Source organism: Misgurnus anguillicaudatus, chromosome 19 (genome assembly GCF_027580225.2).
Source record: "Misgurnus anguillicaudatus chromosome 19, ASM2758022v2, whole genome shotgun sequence".
In the NCBI taxonomy this organism is placed as follows: domain Eukaryota; kingdom Metazoa; phylum Chordata; class Actinopteri; order Cypriniformes; family Cobitidae; genus Misgurnus; species Misgurnus anguillicaudatus.
The window spans coordinates 20,473,493-20,486,970 of NC_073355.2; the positions used below are offsets into that span (position 1 = coordinate 20,473,493).

Here is a 13,478-nt window from a genome sequence, read left to right on the forward strand (position 1 = left end):
TGATGTTATAAATGCATTAGTAAATGCTAAAATTAATATGAATAAGATAAATAAATGATGTAGTTCAATGCATTAACTAATTGTTAACAAGTTTTATGGTTTAAAATTTAAACCACCATCTCAATTTTACAAACTACTTAGACAAAATCCAACACTATTCACATCTGTTGCCTTTCACTTTTTTTTGTCATCAAATAAAGACACACGCTAACACAACATTATTGAAAATACCAAGAAATTTATCAAGCTGGGTATTACACTATAGCAAATCAAACTGAATGACAAGGCAAATTTGGTAACACTTTTTTACGGTGTCTTTGTTACACGTGATACATGTAATTATTATAGTAATAACAGTTAATTATGCATAATTACATGCAATTTATCCTAAACCAAACCCTAATCCTAACACCAACCCTATAGTAAGTACATGTTGTTGATGATTATTACTAAGTACCTAAATATATAATTACACTGTAACAGTGACACCTTAAAATAAAGTGTAACCGCAAATTTTAACACTAAAATCGCAATATTGGTAAAAGGTTGACATGTAAAGATTAGAGAACTAACATAAACAACTGTACTGGCATAACTAACATTAACAAAGATTAATACATGTTGGAAATCTATATTGCTTATTTTTGTTGGCTAATGCATTTACTAATGTTAACAAATACAACTGTAAAGTCTTATAGATATAGTTATCTCATGTGACAATTTATTTCCTTGTCATGATCATCATTAATGTGGTAAAATCTAATGAATAATAGTTATTACATATGCTTTCAATCAACATTTATTTCTGTGTTACTATAATATTTAAACAGCCGTGTGAATTTTGTAAATAAGGCTACTCATTACTCAAATGTTCATTCTATTAATAACTACTACTACTCACATAATCCCAATTATACACACAAAAAGTGGCATCATAGTAATTTAATAATGAGAATTTTTTTTTAAACATAGCCTACTCGTAAGGTTTTTTCTTATAAAACGTAAAAATGACACTGGCTGCTTAGATGTTTTTAGAATAGTTACAGTAATTATTTGAAAGGTCCTTTAACCATGCTTTAAATAAAGGTTGAAATACAGGTTTGTTCCAGGAAGTATTTTTTAAACACCTCTGCTCGGAACAGGGCCAGCCTGTGGCATAGACGAGATAGGCGGTTGCCTAGGGCACAAAATGATTGAAGGACAGCTCATGAAAGGGTTTGTTATGCAGCCTCTCATGAACAGTGTATATTTTATTTTGCAAATCACTGCAAATCACTTTGATGTCATACTGGGTCGGTCTGCGCAGAGCTGCATGAGTCAAACAAAACATTATGGATTTTTTGATTTGTTTGACTTGCATGCCACCCAAATATGTGTCTAAGGAGTGAGCGAGGTCTATAAAACACTACTTTAAAAACTTCGAGCGCGAAGTCCTCCATCAGCTCGCAGTGGACTGTCATGCACTGTTGTTTGTCTGTGTTGTTTGATTTCATTACAGTAACTGATAAAAGCTCATGTCTGTGCATGGGAGCTGTTTGGAGGACTCACCAACAGAAACATAAATTGCCAATGTCAATTAAACTTCCTTTAAGAAAAGATGTAATATATGGTTACATCAAATGTGACATGATTATAATACATCACCTTAATTATGCATGACTATGTTTTGCCATTAGAATTTGCCACATACGGGTTTTTCCATATAAAAAAGAATGAAAATAGAAAATTATAAGGTAAAATGCAAGTAGCACAAAAATGAGAAATATAGCCTGGTAAGAATAACAAATTAAGGACAGTTCCTGTTAGTCATTGGTTTTTATATATTTTGAAACAACTTACCAGAATTTAAAGAATTTACAATGCTAGTATTCATACGTGTTTTCCTATAGAAACTTGAGAAAATAATAGATCCCTGCCAGTGACTTTAACATCAATGTTTTATTTTCATTTCAAAGTAGAAAAAAGTTTAATTACAAACATTTGATTATTTTACAGTTCACATTTAGAAAAGTGCGGTAAAAAGAGTTCGCTCATAGGAAATCATAGCAAAACTGCTATTAAAAACCACACAATATTTTCTGAAGTTCTCTCTAATTTAGATCATTATAAACTTACAGCAGTGTCCCAAGTGTGGTACAGCTCGAGGTAATGAGTTAAATATGATACAGTAGCAGTATTTTAACTATTAGAACTGAAACACTTCAAACTGGGACATTACCATAAAGTGCAAGTTTGTATAGAAATGCAACAGTGCAATTTGTACAGTACAACGCAATGTGTATGCATAGAAGACAATGAGTACAGTTTAAACTTAAGCAGTCATTCTGAACGTACAGCCGGTAAGATATAACAACTGATCTCAGTGCAAGAATATTTCTCATAAGTCAAGTAAAAAAGAAATATGGGCTATGGGTCTTAGTCACATTTTACAGTCACATTCAATGTTAATCAAAATGTTTCTACTCAGACTTCACTGATCTCAGTTACAATGAAAGATCTGGAGCACTGTAAGTGAAAACAGGAGTGCAGTTGTAAAACATAAAGAAAAGGGAGACATGCTGGTGGAGGAACTCGGTGTGCTTCCTACAGTTGCGTTTGTGCTGTTTGTTTGTTTTGGGGGAAAAGAACCCACCACAGCTTTCAGGAATGACGAAAAAATTGAGGTTTTAGTGAAGGTCTGGATACCTGGGGCGCGACCGGACCGGCTCGCTACTGTGGAGTTACTGACGCTTGTGTTAGTGCTGTTGTTTTGTATCGTCACAACAGCAGCCTGGATCCATGACAGACCTTGCTTACACATCAGAGGACCACCCTGATGACCCTGAGAGACACAGAAAGAGATTTCAATGTTATTGACTGTAATGACTGTAAATATACATTATAGTCTCAGTTTACAGGTATTTATTTATTTTTTTGTGAAAATGATGTGAACTGTTTCTATTCATTCAGAATAAACTTGCCTCCTGTAAGTTCATGGCAGTTGTACAAATACTGCTGTTTGAAGATGAGTTCCCACAATTCACAACAGTGGTTTGAATTTGTTGAAGGGTTTGAGTAACTGTAAAAAACAAATACATTATAAACACATATTTAAGGAAATAGATTATAACTTTTTCACTATGAAGCAGCTATGTAGTTAAATATAAGCCAAGTTTAAATATAATCCACTCAAATCTGTCATTCGTGGCTTGTCTAACAACTCCTTTAGTCGTAACAACATTGGTCTTATACAGTTACACATGCTCTCATATCTTTTTGGACACATCATATGGAAACATTATTATAAAATGAAATATTAACCTCCTCCTGATCCTGAACCCCAGCCTGACGTCCAGCATGTAGCATTAACGTTGAAGGTAGTACCTCCCAGGTCCACACATATCGGTTGAATATAATCTGAGAGTTTTGGTGCGCTGGCCAGCTGCACGACAGCAATGTTGTCACCTGTCAAATTGCTGATGGTGATGTTGGCGACTTGTACGTAGACCTCATTGGGGTTGGAACTGTTTTGATTCAAACGGCCCAGGATCACAGTCCACTGGGATGCATTTGTTGATCTGAGTAACAAAAATACATTTCTAATGAATCCAGCCAATCTGATTTGATTCCAGTTAAAAAAAAACTTTGCCAATGAAAAAGCATTACTTGGTAAAACAGCTGGCAGTGGTCATGACAAACCGCTCGGCAACCATCGTTCCTCCACAGACGTGACTGCCGTTAAATTGTAGACTGGCCATCCAAGGCCATGCACCAGAAGATGCGAGCGAGTTACCTTCTCCATCAAGGGTGTTCAGTTTGGCCTGTCCACACACCACAGCTAAAAAAAGACAATACAAAGAGTTAATTACTGAATTTGGAGTTTCTTCTTCTGCGTTTCTTTTTGTATGGGTGTAATATATATATCACTTAATGTGTTCCTTAGAAATGCTAAGGTCATGAGATCAAACCCTAGATCAAGCAGATACTTAGAAAATATTTAGCTTGATGGCATTATAAGTTGCTTTGGATGTGTCAATAGTGGTCACATCGGTTCATTATTAAAGTAACATAAAGGAATCTTACGTGCAGGGGTCGTAACAGTTACAGGTGCAGCAGTGGCAGGTACACTGGTACAGCTGACGCTTAGGTCACTGTCAGTACCATTGGAGGTGAACGTAATGAATCCTGGCTGGTTGGTGGTGATAGATTGGTTGATCCAACTCTGGTACTTAGAAACTCGGGTATACACACCAGGATACTGAGCTTGAGCACATCCTATGCCAAAGCTTACGATCCCAGACTGGATCCAGACTGAGTTCTGTTTGCTTACCATTGGTCCACCCGAGTCACCCTGTATTACAAAGGACAGGTTAAGACCATTACTGACAATGTACATGTAAAAATGATTGACAACATACAAGCCAATTAACCTGTTAGTTTTCCAATTACCTGGCAGGAGTCTTTCCCCCCTTGTTCTAGTCCAGCACACATCATGTTGTTTGTAATATCATTGTTATAAGCGCAGTTGCACTTTTTGTTTCCAATGACAGGCACATTTACTTCCTGAAGAGTTTGTGGTGAACCCAGAGGAACTGAGAAACACATCAAATAATCAAATGTGGGCCTGGTATTGCAAAAAAACATGATGTTGACTTTAAGGGCTTGTAAACTTTATACAATTCTTACCATCAACGGCAATATTTCCCCATCCGGTGACCCAGCTCGATGTGCCGCTGTAGAACGTGCTGCCTTCTGCGGCCAGGCAGACTGGTTTTATATAGTCAGTAAAATTTACAGGTGAAGACAGATGCAGAAGAGTGATGTCATTGTCATGAGTGTTGCTGTTGTAGTTTGGATGCTTTATGATATCAGAGACCGTACGGCTGGTTGAATTTGGATTTGATCCTGACTGTGTCTGTAAGCCCAGGTACACAGTCAGGGATGCAGTTGAAGTACTGTAATTGGAGAACAAATGAGAGTAAATGAAGAGTAAAATGCATATTTATTAGTAATTTTCTGATGGTTATGTGGTTACCTGGAAAAGCAGTGAGCTGCTGTCAGGACCCATTCATTGTTGATGAGTGATCCACCACAGAAATGTCCAGAGCTCCCATGAAGACTGACCTGCCACGGCCAAGCACCAGCAGTAGCACTCTGTCCTCCTACTATTTTAGTGGATAATGTAGGCCTGCCACATACTGACAATGAATTTTTTTTTAAATCACATTGCATAATCGATAACAACAGTTCTGAAAATGTTTTTTCATGTTAAAGTATTAGTTGAAAAAATGATTATTACCTGAAAGTTGTGCATCACAACCTAGAACAAAAAAGTGCAGTTAGTATAAATCCGAATATATATGCGATTATGAAACAACGTCACAAGGTGAATTAACTATTGAATGTAGGCTACTGATTACTTTTTACATATGAGGCTTACCTCTCGCTAGGAGAGTGACAGCAAACACGACACTCAATATGTGAAACATCTTCATCGTCTCTGACAACAGTACGACTGGCTTCAAATGTCCCCGTTACTCTATTTTCTACACACCCACACTCCTTTTATAAGCACATGCTCACTTATAAGATTTAACTAAAACACGCCTTCTGTATCCTTTTCGATCATCATACATGCTATTTACTGAACAACCTGTTTGTGGACATAAAGAATTTCAAAAATAATTCAGGAAATGTGATAAGGCACTTGCTGGCAACTCTCAGTCATGTGTTAATCTCAGCTGGCAAACTGAAAAATTCAAAGTATGAGAACTTATAACTTTTAAAATAACCTGTTTTGGAAATGTGAGTGTTGTTTCTTCCCTGTAAGCTTGCCTGATAGATTAGCATTCCCAGTCATTGCACTTTAAAAAAAATAAAAAACTTTGGACTGAAGCGAAATGTATTATTAACTAATTGAGTGCATTTGGCATACAGTGCCTTTAAGGTTTAATGATATAAAATGTGTTCCTTGGGATTGAATCTATGACCCTGGAGTTACAAAACACAAGGACATGGAGTATATTTTTAGTGTTAAAGTAGACAAACTCCAGTCAGTCTTAGTCATTGGTCTCTCTCCTCAACATTCCTTAGAAACCGATTTATCACAATGAATAAAGTCTGCATAAATTTAACTTTTTATGAACAGCTCAAATTTTAATGAGAGGGCTTTGTTTGATTCATAAGACTTTGCTCAACAAACGTGACACCCAAATGTAACATTATAAGTCTCGAATGAAAAGTGAGAGTTGAAAGAATGTCCGGTAGTGAACTTTTGTTTACAGTTTTTATATCGTAATTCGATCAGAAACATTAAGATTGTGAGGCAAACAAAGCGTTTTGGATTAAAAGGCTTGAATATACCATTTCCTTGGATTTATGAAAACTATTTGTTTTGGACAATTTTACCGACCAACGTGGATAAAGGGAAGAATTTGAAGGTAAGTAAACAAACAAACTGAATTGGCGCCGCCCGGTTCAAGTAACTAACAACAAGATACAGTTTTATGACTTTTATGACATGTGTGTTGTGCTTAATGGAGTGCTGAGCGTCTAAACACTGACCGTATATTTTGAAGATTTAATGCTTAAATGTTACAATGAAGTTTAGGCTGCCTCACTTCCGAGGGGGGGGGGTGCCATGTATGGCACAGTGTTCCCTATCAGGTTAAGGCTGACTTTAGTAGTTCTGATGCATTTTCAAGTAAAACATAATATTCAATGTGAAATAAAAAGGGTATGGCTTGTTCCCCCTCCTGTGAATGCATTGGATCGAAAATGAAGAACTGCTGTTTCTGAAAAGAATGTGTACAGATTTAGATTTTTTATAGATTCATTTGCACAGATGGGAACACCTCCAGGTATGAGTGGGTCTTAATGTGTATATCAAATTAAACCAATGGTGGGGTGTGACATCACTGGCAGGATGACGTGGGAGCCAGAAAGTAAAAGGCGATCCAAAAGAACTCCCTCGCTATCTGAAATATTGTTGAAGATGGCTTAACAGGTAAGCAGGAAGTATGGTAAGAGAGACACAGCGTCTCATTCCCTTCTTAGAAAACAATGGTTACATACGTAACCCGAGACGTTTCCTTTTCAGGGAACTAGCATTGCGTTGCCATAATGACGCTTTAGGAACACTATACCCAATCCACCAGAATACGAGTGCCTGTCTTTGTGAAAAAAGCACAACTAAGACCTAAGCAACCAAGATCCAGGAACAAAAGTGAGATCTAACTCATATAACTGTTCAAAAGTGAGCGGTGAGGACCAGCCTGCCGCATCACAGAGATCCTGGACCGAGGCACCTGCCCAAAGGGCTTTAGATGCTGCCATACCTCTAGTTAAATGCGCTCTGATGGTTAAAGGAGAGGGACGTCCGGAGGCTCATAAGCCTCATAAGCCGACACTGGCCTTTTTGAGAAAGTAACCATGGTCTCTCCCATAATACTAAGGTCTTGATCATGTGACATGGGTTGCCCCTCATAGTTATAGGACGGATTCTGTACGTCCAGGAGACAACCGAGCCTGCAGTTGTTGAAATCCATACTACGCCCAGAAAAGAGGTTCTCTGTGCTGGAAAGGCAGACTTTGCTTGGCATTAAGGTGATCTTTCATAACCGATCCTCAGCCTAAAAGAGATGCATCTGTCGATAATGACATGTGGCGACAGACCGCACCTAACCTCGGGCCTTGAGACAGAAACACAAAATCTTTCCATATTCTTAGGGTACGAAGACATTTGCATGTAACCCTGAACATGGAAAAACAATTGACCCTGGGGGGAACCCTGTTTTCAAGCCCCCAATAGGTGTGCGATTGAGCCAGCTTCGTCGTCGAGTTCCATATTACCCCCAAAATGTGATCACCTGCGTCTGGACTAAAATACATTTCTTGATGTTCAGTCTCGATGCTGTGCTGCCATTTGTGCTGACTGGGCTAACATTAGCCAATCGTCAATATGCATGAGTATTTATTAATTAGTATGCAAAACGCCCCATCATTGGTTGAATTTAAAATGCACATTCAGACCCACTCACACCTGGAGATGTTTCCAAAGTTCCTCGAAAGGGAACTAGTAATGTTTACTAACATACCTAGTCATTTCTGATATAATGTAGACTTCCACTTAAAAGTAGCAAGTTAAATTGACTTGTTTATAACAATAGGCAACACACAAAGGGAATTTTTCCAACCTGTACAGATTTGACTTATTTGCAGAGTAATTATGAGGTTTTAACTAGGTTATGGATATACATTTATGAATTGTAATATTTATAATTATAATTAATATAGAAATTGTCTTTGTTTCTTTTCTCACGTAATATCATATAGAGATTGGACACATCTGTACCCAGTTGTACTTGTATCATTTATTTCCTATAATGAAAGATATTCAGGACTGACTCTATGTCAATCAATGAATGAACTGAATTCTCTACAGAAGCAGACAACAAACTGTACTGTTCACATGTATCTTATTCATTATAGTGGAGAGAAATACAATGAGTTGAAAGTGGTGGATGCATACAAAATAAAAAACACTGATCACCCAAACAGTGACTCAACAAAAAACTATAATATACAACAACATCAACAATGCAGTGTTCAGCTCTTTGAAAAATAAAAAAATAAATGTAATTATTTATTTATATGTCCAATCAGTTGTTATTCTTTGACCAAAATTGAATCATTCTAACTTTTCAGGAGCAAGGCCTTATCGGTACACCTCACAGCATTTTGAACTGATCATTTTTAAGTTTATGTTTTTTGTAAGTTAATAAGTTAAATGTACAAAGATAATTAAGTTATGGATCCAAAACACAAACTTTTTGAGTACAAACAAAATGCATGTGACGTCATATGCATTGGACAGTTGTTTGATTTCATTAACTGATAAAAGCTCATGTCTGTGGCGGTGGGGGTTGTTTGGAGGATCCACCAGCAGAAATGTAAATTGGTGCCTATTTTGCAAATGCCAATTGAACTTCCTTTTAGATTGCAAGAGATTGAAAAATACACTGTAAAAATATGTAGCATTTTTGTCAAATCAACATAAATTTTAGTTGAACTTAAAAAATTATTTTAACTTGATTTTACAAGTTATGTCAACTTTTCACAAGCCAAAACTTAAAATATTAGGTGGAATTGACTTGCAAAACCAAGTTGTTTTAACGTCATGCTGCATATTTTTACAGTGTACTGTATGGTTACAACAAATGTGACATCACCCAGATAAACTTAACAACCTGTCATTTTGGACTAATATAAACACTGTCTGCATCCTGACATGATTATAATACATCATCTAAATTTTGCGTGACCATGTTTTTCCATTAGCATTAGCCACATACGCTGATGGGATTAAATGAAAAAATAAATGAAAATAGAAAATGATATGGAAAAACAGAGGTACTAGTGTTAGAAAGAGAAATTAAGAACAAGTTAAGAATGGTTCATGTCAGTCACTGATGTTTATATATTTTGAAATTGCTTACAATGTATTCATATTTATACCACTTTTTTTCCTATAGAAACTTGAGAAAAGAATAGATTTATGCAATGTCTTTAACATCAATGTATTATTTTAATTTCAAATTCAAAAAGTTTATTTACAAACATTTGATTGTTTTACAGTTCACATTTAGAAAAGTGTAGTAAAAAGAGATCTTAATTTAGATCATTATAAATGTACAGCAATGTCCCAAGTGTGGTACAGCTCGAGGTAATGAGTTAAATATGATACAGTAGCAGTATTTTAGCTATTAGAACTGAAACACTTCAAATTGGGACATTACCATAAAGTGCAAGTTTGCATAGAAATGCTACAATGCAATTTGTACAGTACAATGCAATGTGTATGCATAGATAGTAGAAGACAAATGCCCGGGTTACAGTTTAAATTTAAGCAGTCATTCTGAACGTACAGCCAGTAAGATATAACAACTGATCTCAGTGCAAGAATATTTCTCATAAGTCAAGTAAAAAGAAATATGAAAGCCTTATGATTAAAGAATTAACAGTCTATAAACAGTCAGATGAATCGAATGAAAACCTGCATTATTCGTCACATTTTACAGTCACATTCAAGGTTAATCAAAATGTTTCTACTCAGACTTCACTGATCTTAGTCACAATGAAAGATCTGAAGCGCTGTAAGTGAAAACAGGAGTGCAGTTGTAAAACATAAAGAAAAGGGAGACATGCTGGTAGAGGAATTCGGGGTGCTTCCTACAGCGGGAGGGAAAGAACCCACCACAGACGTCAGGAATGATGAAAAGCTTGAGGTTTTAGTGAATCTCTGGATATCTGGGGCGCGAACGGACCGGCTCGCTACTGTGGAGTTACTGACGCTTGTGTTAGGGCTGTTGTTTTGTATCGTCACAACAGCAGCCTGGATCCATGACAGACCTTGCTTACACATCAAAGGACCACCCTGATCACCCTGAGAGACACAGAAAGAGATTTCAATGTTATTGACTGTATTGACTGTAAATATACATTATAGTCTCAGTTTCCAGGAATTTATTTATTTTTTGTGAAAATGATGTGAGCTGTTTCTATTCATTCAGAATAAACTTGCCTCCTGTAAGTTCATGGCAGTTGTACAAATACTGCCGACTGAAGATGAGTTCCCACAATTCACAACAGTGGTTTGGATTTGTTGAAGGGTTTGAGTAACTATAAAAAAACAAATACAATATAAACACATATTTAAGGAAAAAGATGATAACTTGAAAAAGTTTTCCTTAATATTTTTCACTATGAAGCAGCTATGTAGTTAAATATAAGCCAAATTTAAATTTGAACCACTAAAATCTGTCATTCGTCATTCGTGGCTTGTCTAACAACTCCTTTAGTCGGAACAACATTGGTCTTATACAGTTACACATGCTCTCATATCTTTTTTGACACAACATATGGAAGACAGTCAAACATGAAATACTAACCTCCTCCTGATCCTGAACCCCAGCCTGACGTCCAGCATGTAGCATTAACGTTAAAGGTAGTACCTCCCAGGTCCACACATATCGGTTGAATATAATCTGAGAGTTTTGGTGCGCTGGCCAGCTGCACGACAGCAATGTTGTCACCTGTCAAACTGCTGATGGTGATTTTGGCCACTTGTACGTAGACCTCATTGGGGTTGGAACTGTTCTGATTCAGACGGCCCAGGATCACAGTCCACTGGGATGCATTTGTTGATCTGAGTAAGAAAAGATGTTTCTAATGAATCCAGCCAATCTGGTTTGATTCCAGTTAAAAAAAAAAACTTTGCCAATGAAATGGCATTACCTGGAAAAACAACTGGCAGTGGTCATGACAAACCGCTCGGCAACCATCGTTCCTCCACAGACGTGACTGCCGTTAAATTGTAGACTGGCCATCCAAGGCCATGCACCAGAAGATGCGAGCGAGTTACCTTCTCCATCAAGGGTGTTCAGTTTGGCCTGTCCACACACCACAGCTAAAGAAAGACAATACAAAGAGTTAATTACCAAATTGGGCGTTTCTGTTTGTCTGGGCCTGTATATATCACTCAGTGTGTTCCTTAGCCATGTTAAGGTCATGAGATCAAACCCTAGATCAAGCAGATACTTAAAAAATATTTAACTTGATGGCATTATCAGTTGCTTTGGATTAATCAGTAACAGTCACATTGGTTCATTATTAAAGTAACCTAAAGGAATCTTACGTGCAGGGGTCGTAACAGTTGCAGCAGTTGATGTAATGGCGGGTACACTGGTACAGCTCACGCTTAGGTCACTGTCAGTACCACTGGAGGTAAACATAATGAATCCTGGCTGGTTGGTGGTGATATGCTGGTTGATCCAACTCTGGTACTTAGAAACTCGGGTATACACACCAGGAAACTGAGCTTGAGCACATCCTATGCCAAAGCTTACGATCCCAGACTGGATCCAGACTGAGTTCTGTTTGCTTACCATTGGTCCACCCGAGTCACCCTGTATTACAAAGGACAGGTTAAGATCATTACTAACAATGTAAAAATGATTGACAACGTACAATCTATTTAACCTGCTAGTTTGACCAATTACCTGGCAGGAGTCTTTCCCCCCTTGTATCTGTCCAGCACAGATCATGTTGTTTGTAATATCATTGTTATAAAGGCAGTTGCACTTTCTGTTTCCAATGACAGGCACATTTACTTCCTGAAGACTTTCTGGTGAAGGCAGAGGAACTGAGAAACATATGGATAAATCAAACGTGTGCCGGGTTCTGCAAAATAATATGAGGTCGACTCTAATAAGGATTCATAAATTTCATCAAATTCTTACCATTGACGCCAATATTTCCCCATCCAGTGACCCAGCTTGATGTGCCGCTGTAGAACGTGCTGCCTTCTGTGGCCAGGCAGACTGGCTTTATATAGTCAGTAAAAACCACAGGTGAAGACAGATGCAGAAGAGTGATGTCATTGTCATTAGTTTTGTTGTTGTAGTCTGGATGCTTTATGATTTCAGAGACCGTACGGCTGACCGAATTTGGATTTGATCCTGACTGTGTCTGCAGGCCCAGGAGCACAGTCAGGCCAGTGTCTGTAATACTTGAAGAACAAATGAGAGTAAATGAAGAGTAAAATGCATATTTATTAGCAATTTTCTGATGGTTATGTGGCTACCTGGAAAAGCAGTGAGCCGCTGTCAGGACCCATTCATTGTTGATGAGTGATCCACCACAAAAATGTCGAGAGCTTGTTTGAAGACTGACCTGCCACGGCCAAGCACCAGCAGTAGCACTCTGTCCTCCTACTATTTTAGTGGATAATGTAGGCCTGCCACATACTGACAATGAGAAAAATTAAAATCATACATTAATTGCATAATCGATAAAAAAAATCATTATAAATATTAGGTAAGTTTTACCTGAAAGTTGTGCATCACAACCTAAAATAAAAAGGTGCAGTTAGTATATTAATTTCAAAAGATGCGATTGTACAACATAACAATGAATGCTTAAATTATCTATTGAAGGTACTGATTACTTTTTACATATAAGGCTTACCTCTCGCTAGGAGAATGACAGCGAACACGGCACTCAGTACGTGAAACATCCTCATTATCTCTGACAACAGTAAGACTGGCTTCAACTTTTGTACTGTTAACCTGCTGTTTGCACACCCACACTCCTTTCATAGGCACATGCTCACTTAAAAGATTTAACTAAGACACGCCTTCTGCCTGTAATCCATTTCAGTCTTCAATGTGTTATTTACTTAGAAACCTGTTTGTGGACATAAAGAATTTTGCAAAAATAAACAGGAATTCAGGAACTGTGATAAGGCACTTGCTGGAGACTCTCAGTTAGGCTGAATAACTGTCTTTATATATCAATACACAAGTAAAATGCAAGTACTCTGAAAAAGAGAGTACAAAAATCGAGTGTCTGCAGACCTCTAACAGCTAATTTTTCCATTCACTCCACCCCCTCCCTTCTGGGCTTCTTCTAAAGCCACGCCCCCAAAACACATGAGACAA

General features: G+C 37.4%; 2 protein-coding genes across 2 annotated transcripts; both read right to left on the bottom strand.

Moving 5' to 3' along the window:
* Positions 1 to 1,930: 1,930 nt before the first annotated feature.
* LOC141351039 (polyserase-2-like) lies at positions 1,931 to 5,558 on the bottom strand. Its single transcript, XM_073857110.1, has 10 exons — positions 5,420 to 5,558; positions 5,279 to 5,299; positions 5,015 to 5,177; positions 4,666 to 4,934; positions 4,429 to 4,571; positions 4,063 to 4,330; positions 3,646 to 3,817; positions 3,301 to 3,557; positions 2,961 to 3,058; positions 1,931 to 2,821 (listed from the first exon to the last, which is right to left on the bottom strand). Exons 1-10 carry the CDS (start codon positions 5,472 to 5,474, stop codon positions 2,480 to 2,482), a joined length of 1,788 nt encoding a protein of 595 aa, XP_073713211.1. The 5' UTR covers positions 5,475 to 5,558; the 3' UTR covers positions 1,931 to 2,479.
* A 3,998-nt stretch (positions 5,559 to 9,556) lies between these two features.
* LOC129424741 (transmembrane protease serine 9) lies at positions 9,557 to 13,227 on the bottom strand. Its single transcript, XM_073857111.1, has 10 exons — positions 13,006 to 13,227; positions 12,867 to 12,887; positions 12,623 to 12,785; positions 12,279 to 12,547; positions 12,039 to 12,181; positions 11,675 to 11,945; positions 11,275 to 11,446; positions 10,929 to 11,185; positions 10,562 to 10,659; positions 9,557 to 10,423 (listed from the first exon to the last, which is right to left on the bottom strand). The coding sequence occupies exons 1-10, from the start codon at positions 13,058 to 13,060 to the stop codon at positions 10,106 to 10,108; spliced, it is 1,767 nt and encodes a 588-aa protein (XP_073713212.1). The 5' UTR covers positions 13,061 to 13,227; the 3' UTR covers positions 9,557 to 10,105.
* Positions 13,228 to 13,478: the final 251 nt, after the last annotated feature.

Excerpts from the sequence above, each read along its gene's own strand:
- LOC141351039 (XM_073857110.1), bottom strand. The coding sequence starts at position 5,474 with ATGAAGATGTTTCACATATTGAGTGTCGTGTTTGCTGTCACTCTCCTA. Across the intron at positions 3,059-3,300 it reads GGGTTCAGGATCAGGAGGAG|TTACTCAAACCCTTCAACAA; the intron begins GTTAATATTTCA and ends TGTTTTTTACAG. Across the intron at positions 2,822-2,960 it reads CTGCCATGAACTTACAGGAG|GGTCATCAGGGTGGTCCTCT; the intron begins GCAAGTTTATTC and ends TGTGTCTCTCAG.
- LOC129424741 (XM_073857111.1), bottom strand. The coding sequence starts at position 13,060 with ATGAGGATGTTTCACGTACTGAGTGCCGTGTTCGCTGTCATTCTCCTA. Across the intron at positions 11,946-12,038 it reads GGGGGAAAGACTCCTGCCAG|GGTGACTCGGGTGGACCAAT; the intron begins GTAATTGGTCAA and ends TTTGTAATACAG. Across the intron at positions 10,660-10,928 it reads GGGTTCAGGATCAGGAGGAG|TTACTCAAACCCTTCAACAA; the intron begins GTTAGTATTTCA and ends GTTTTTTTATAG.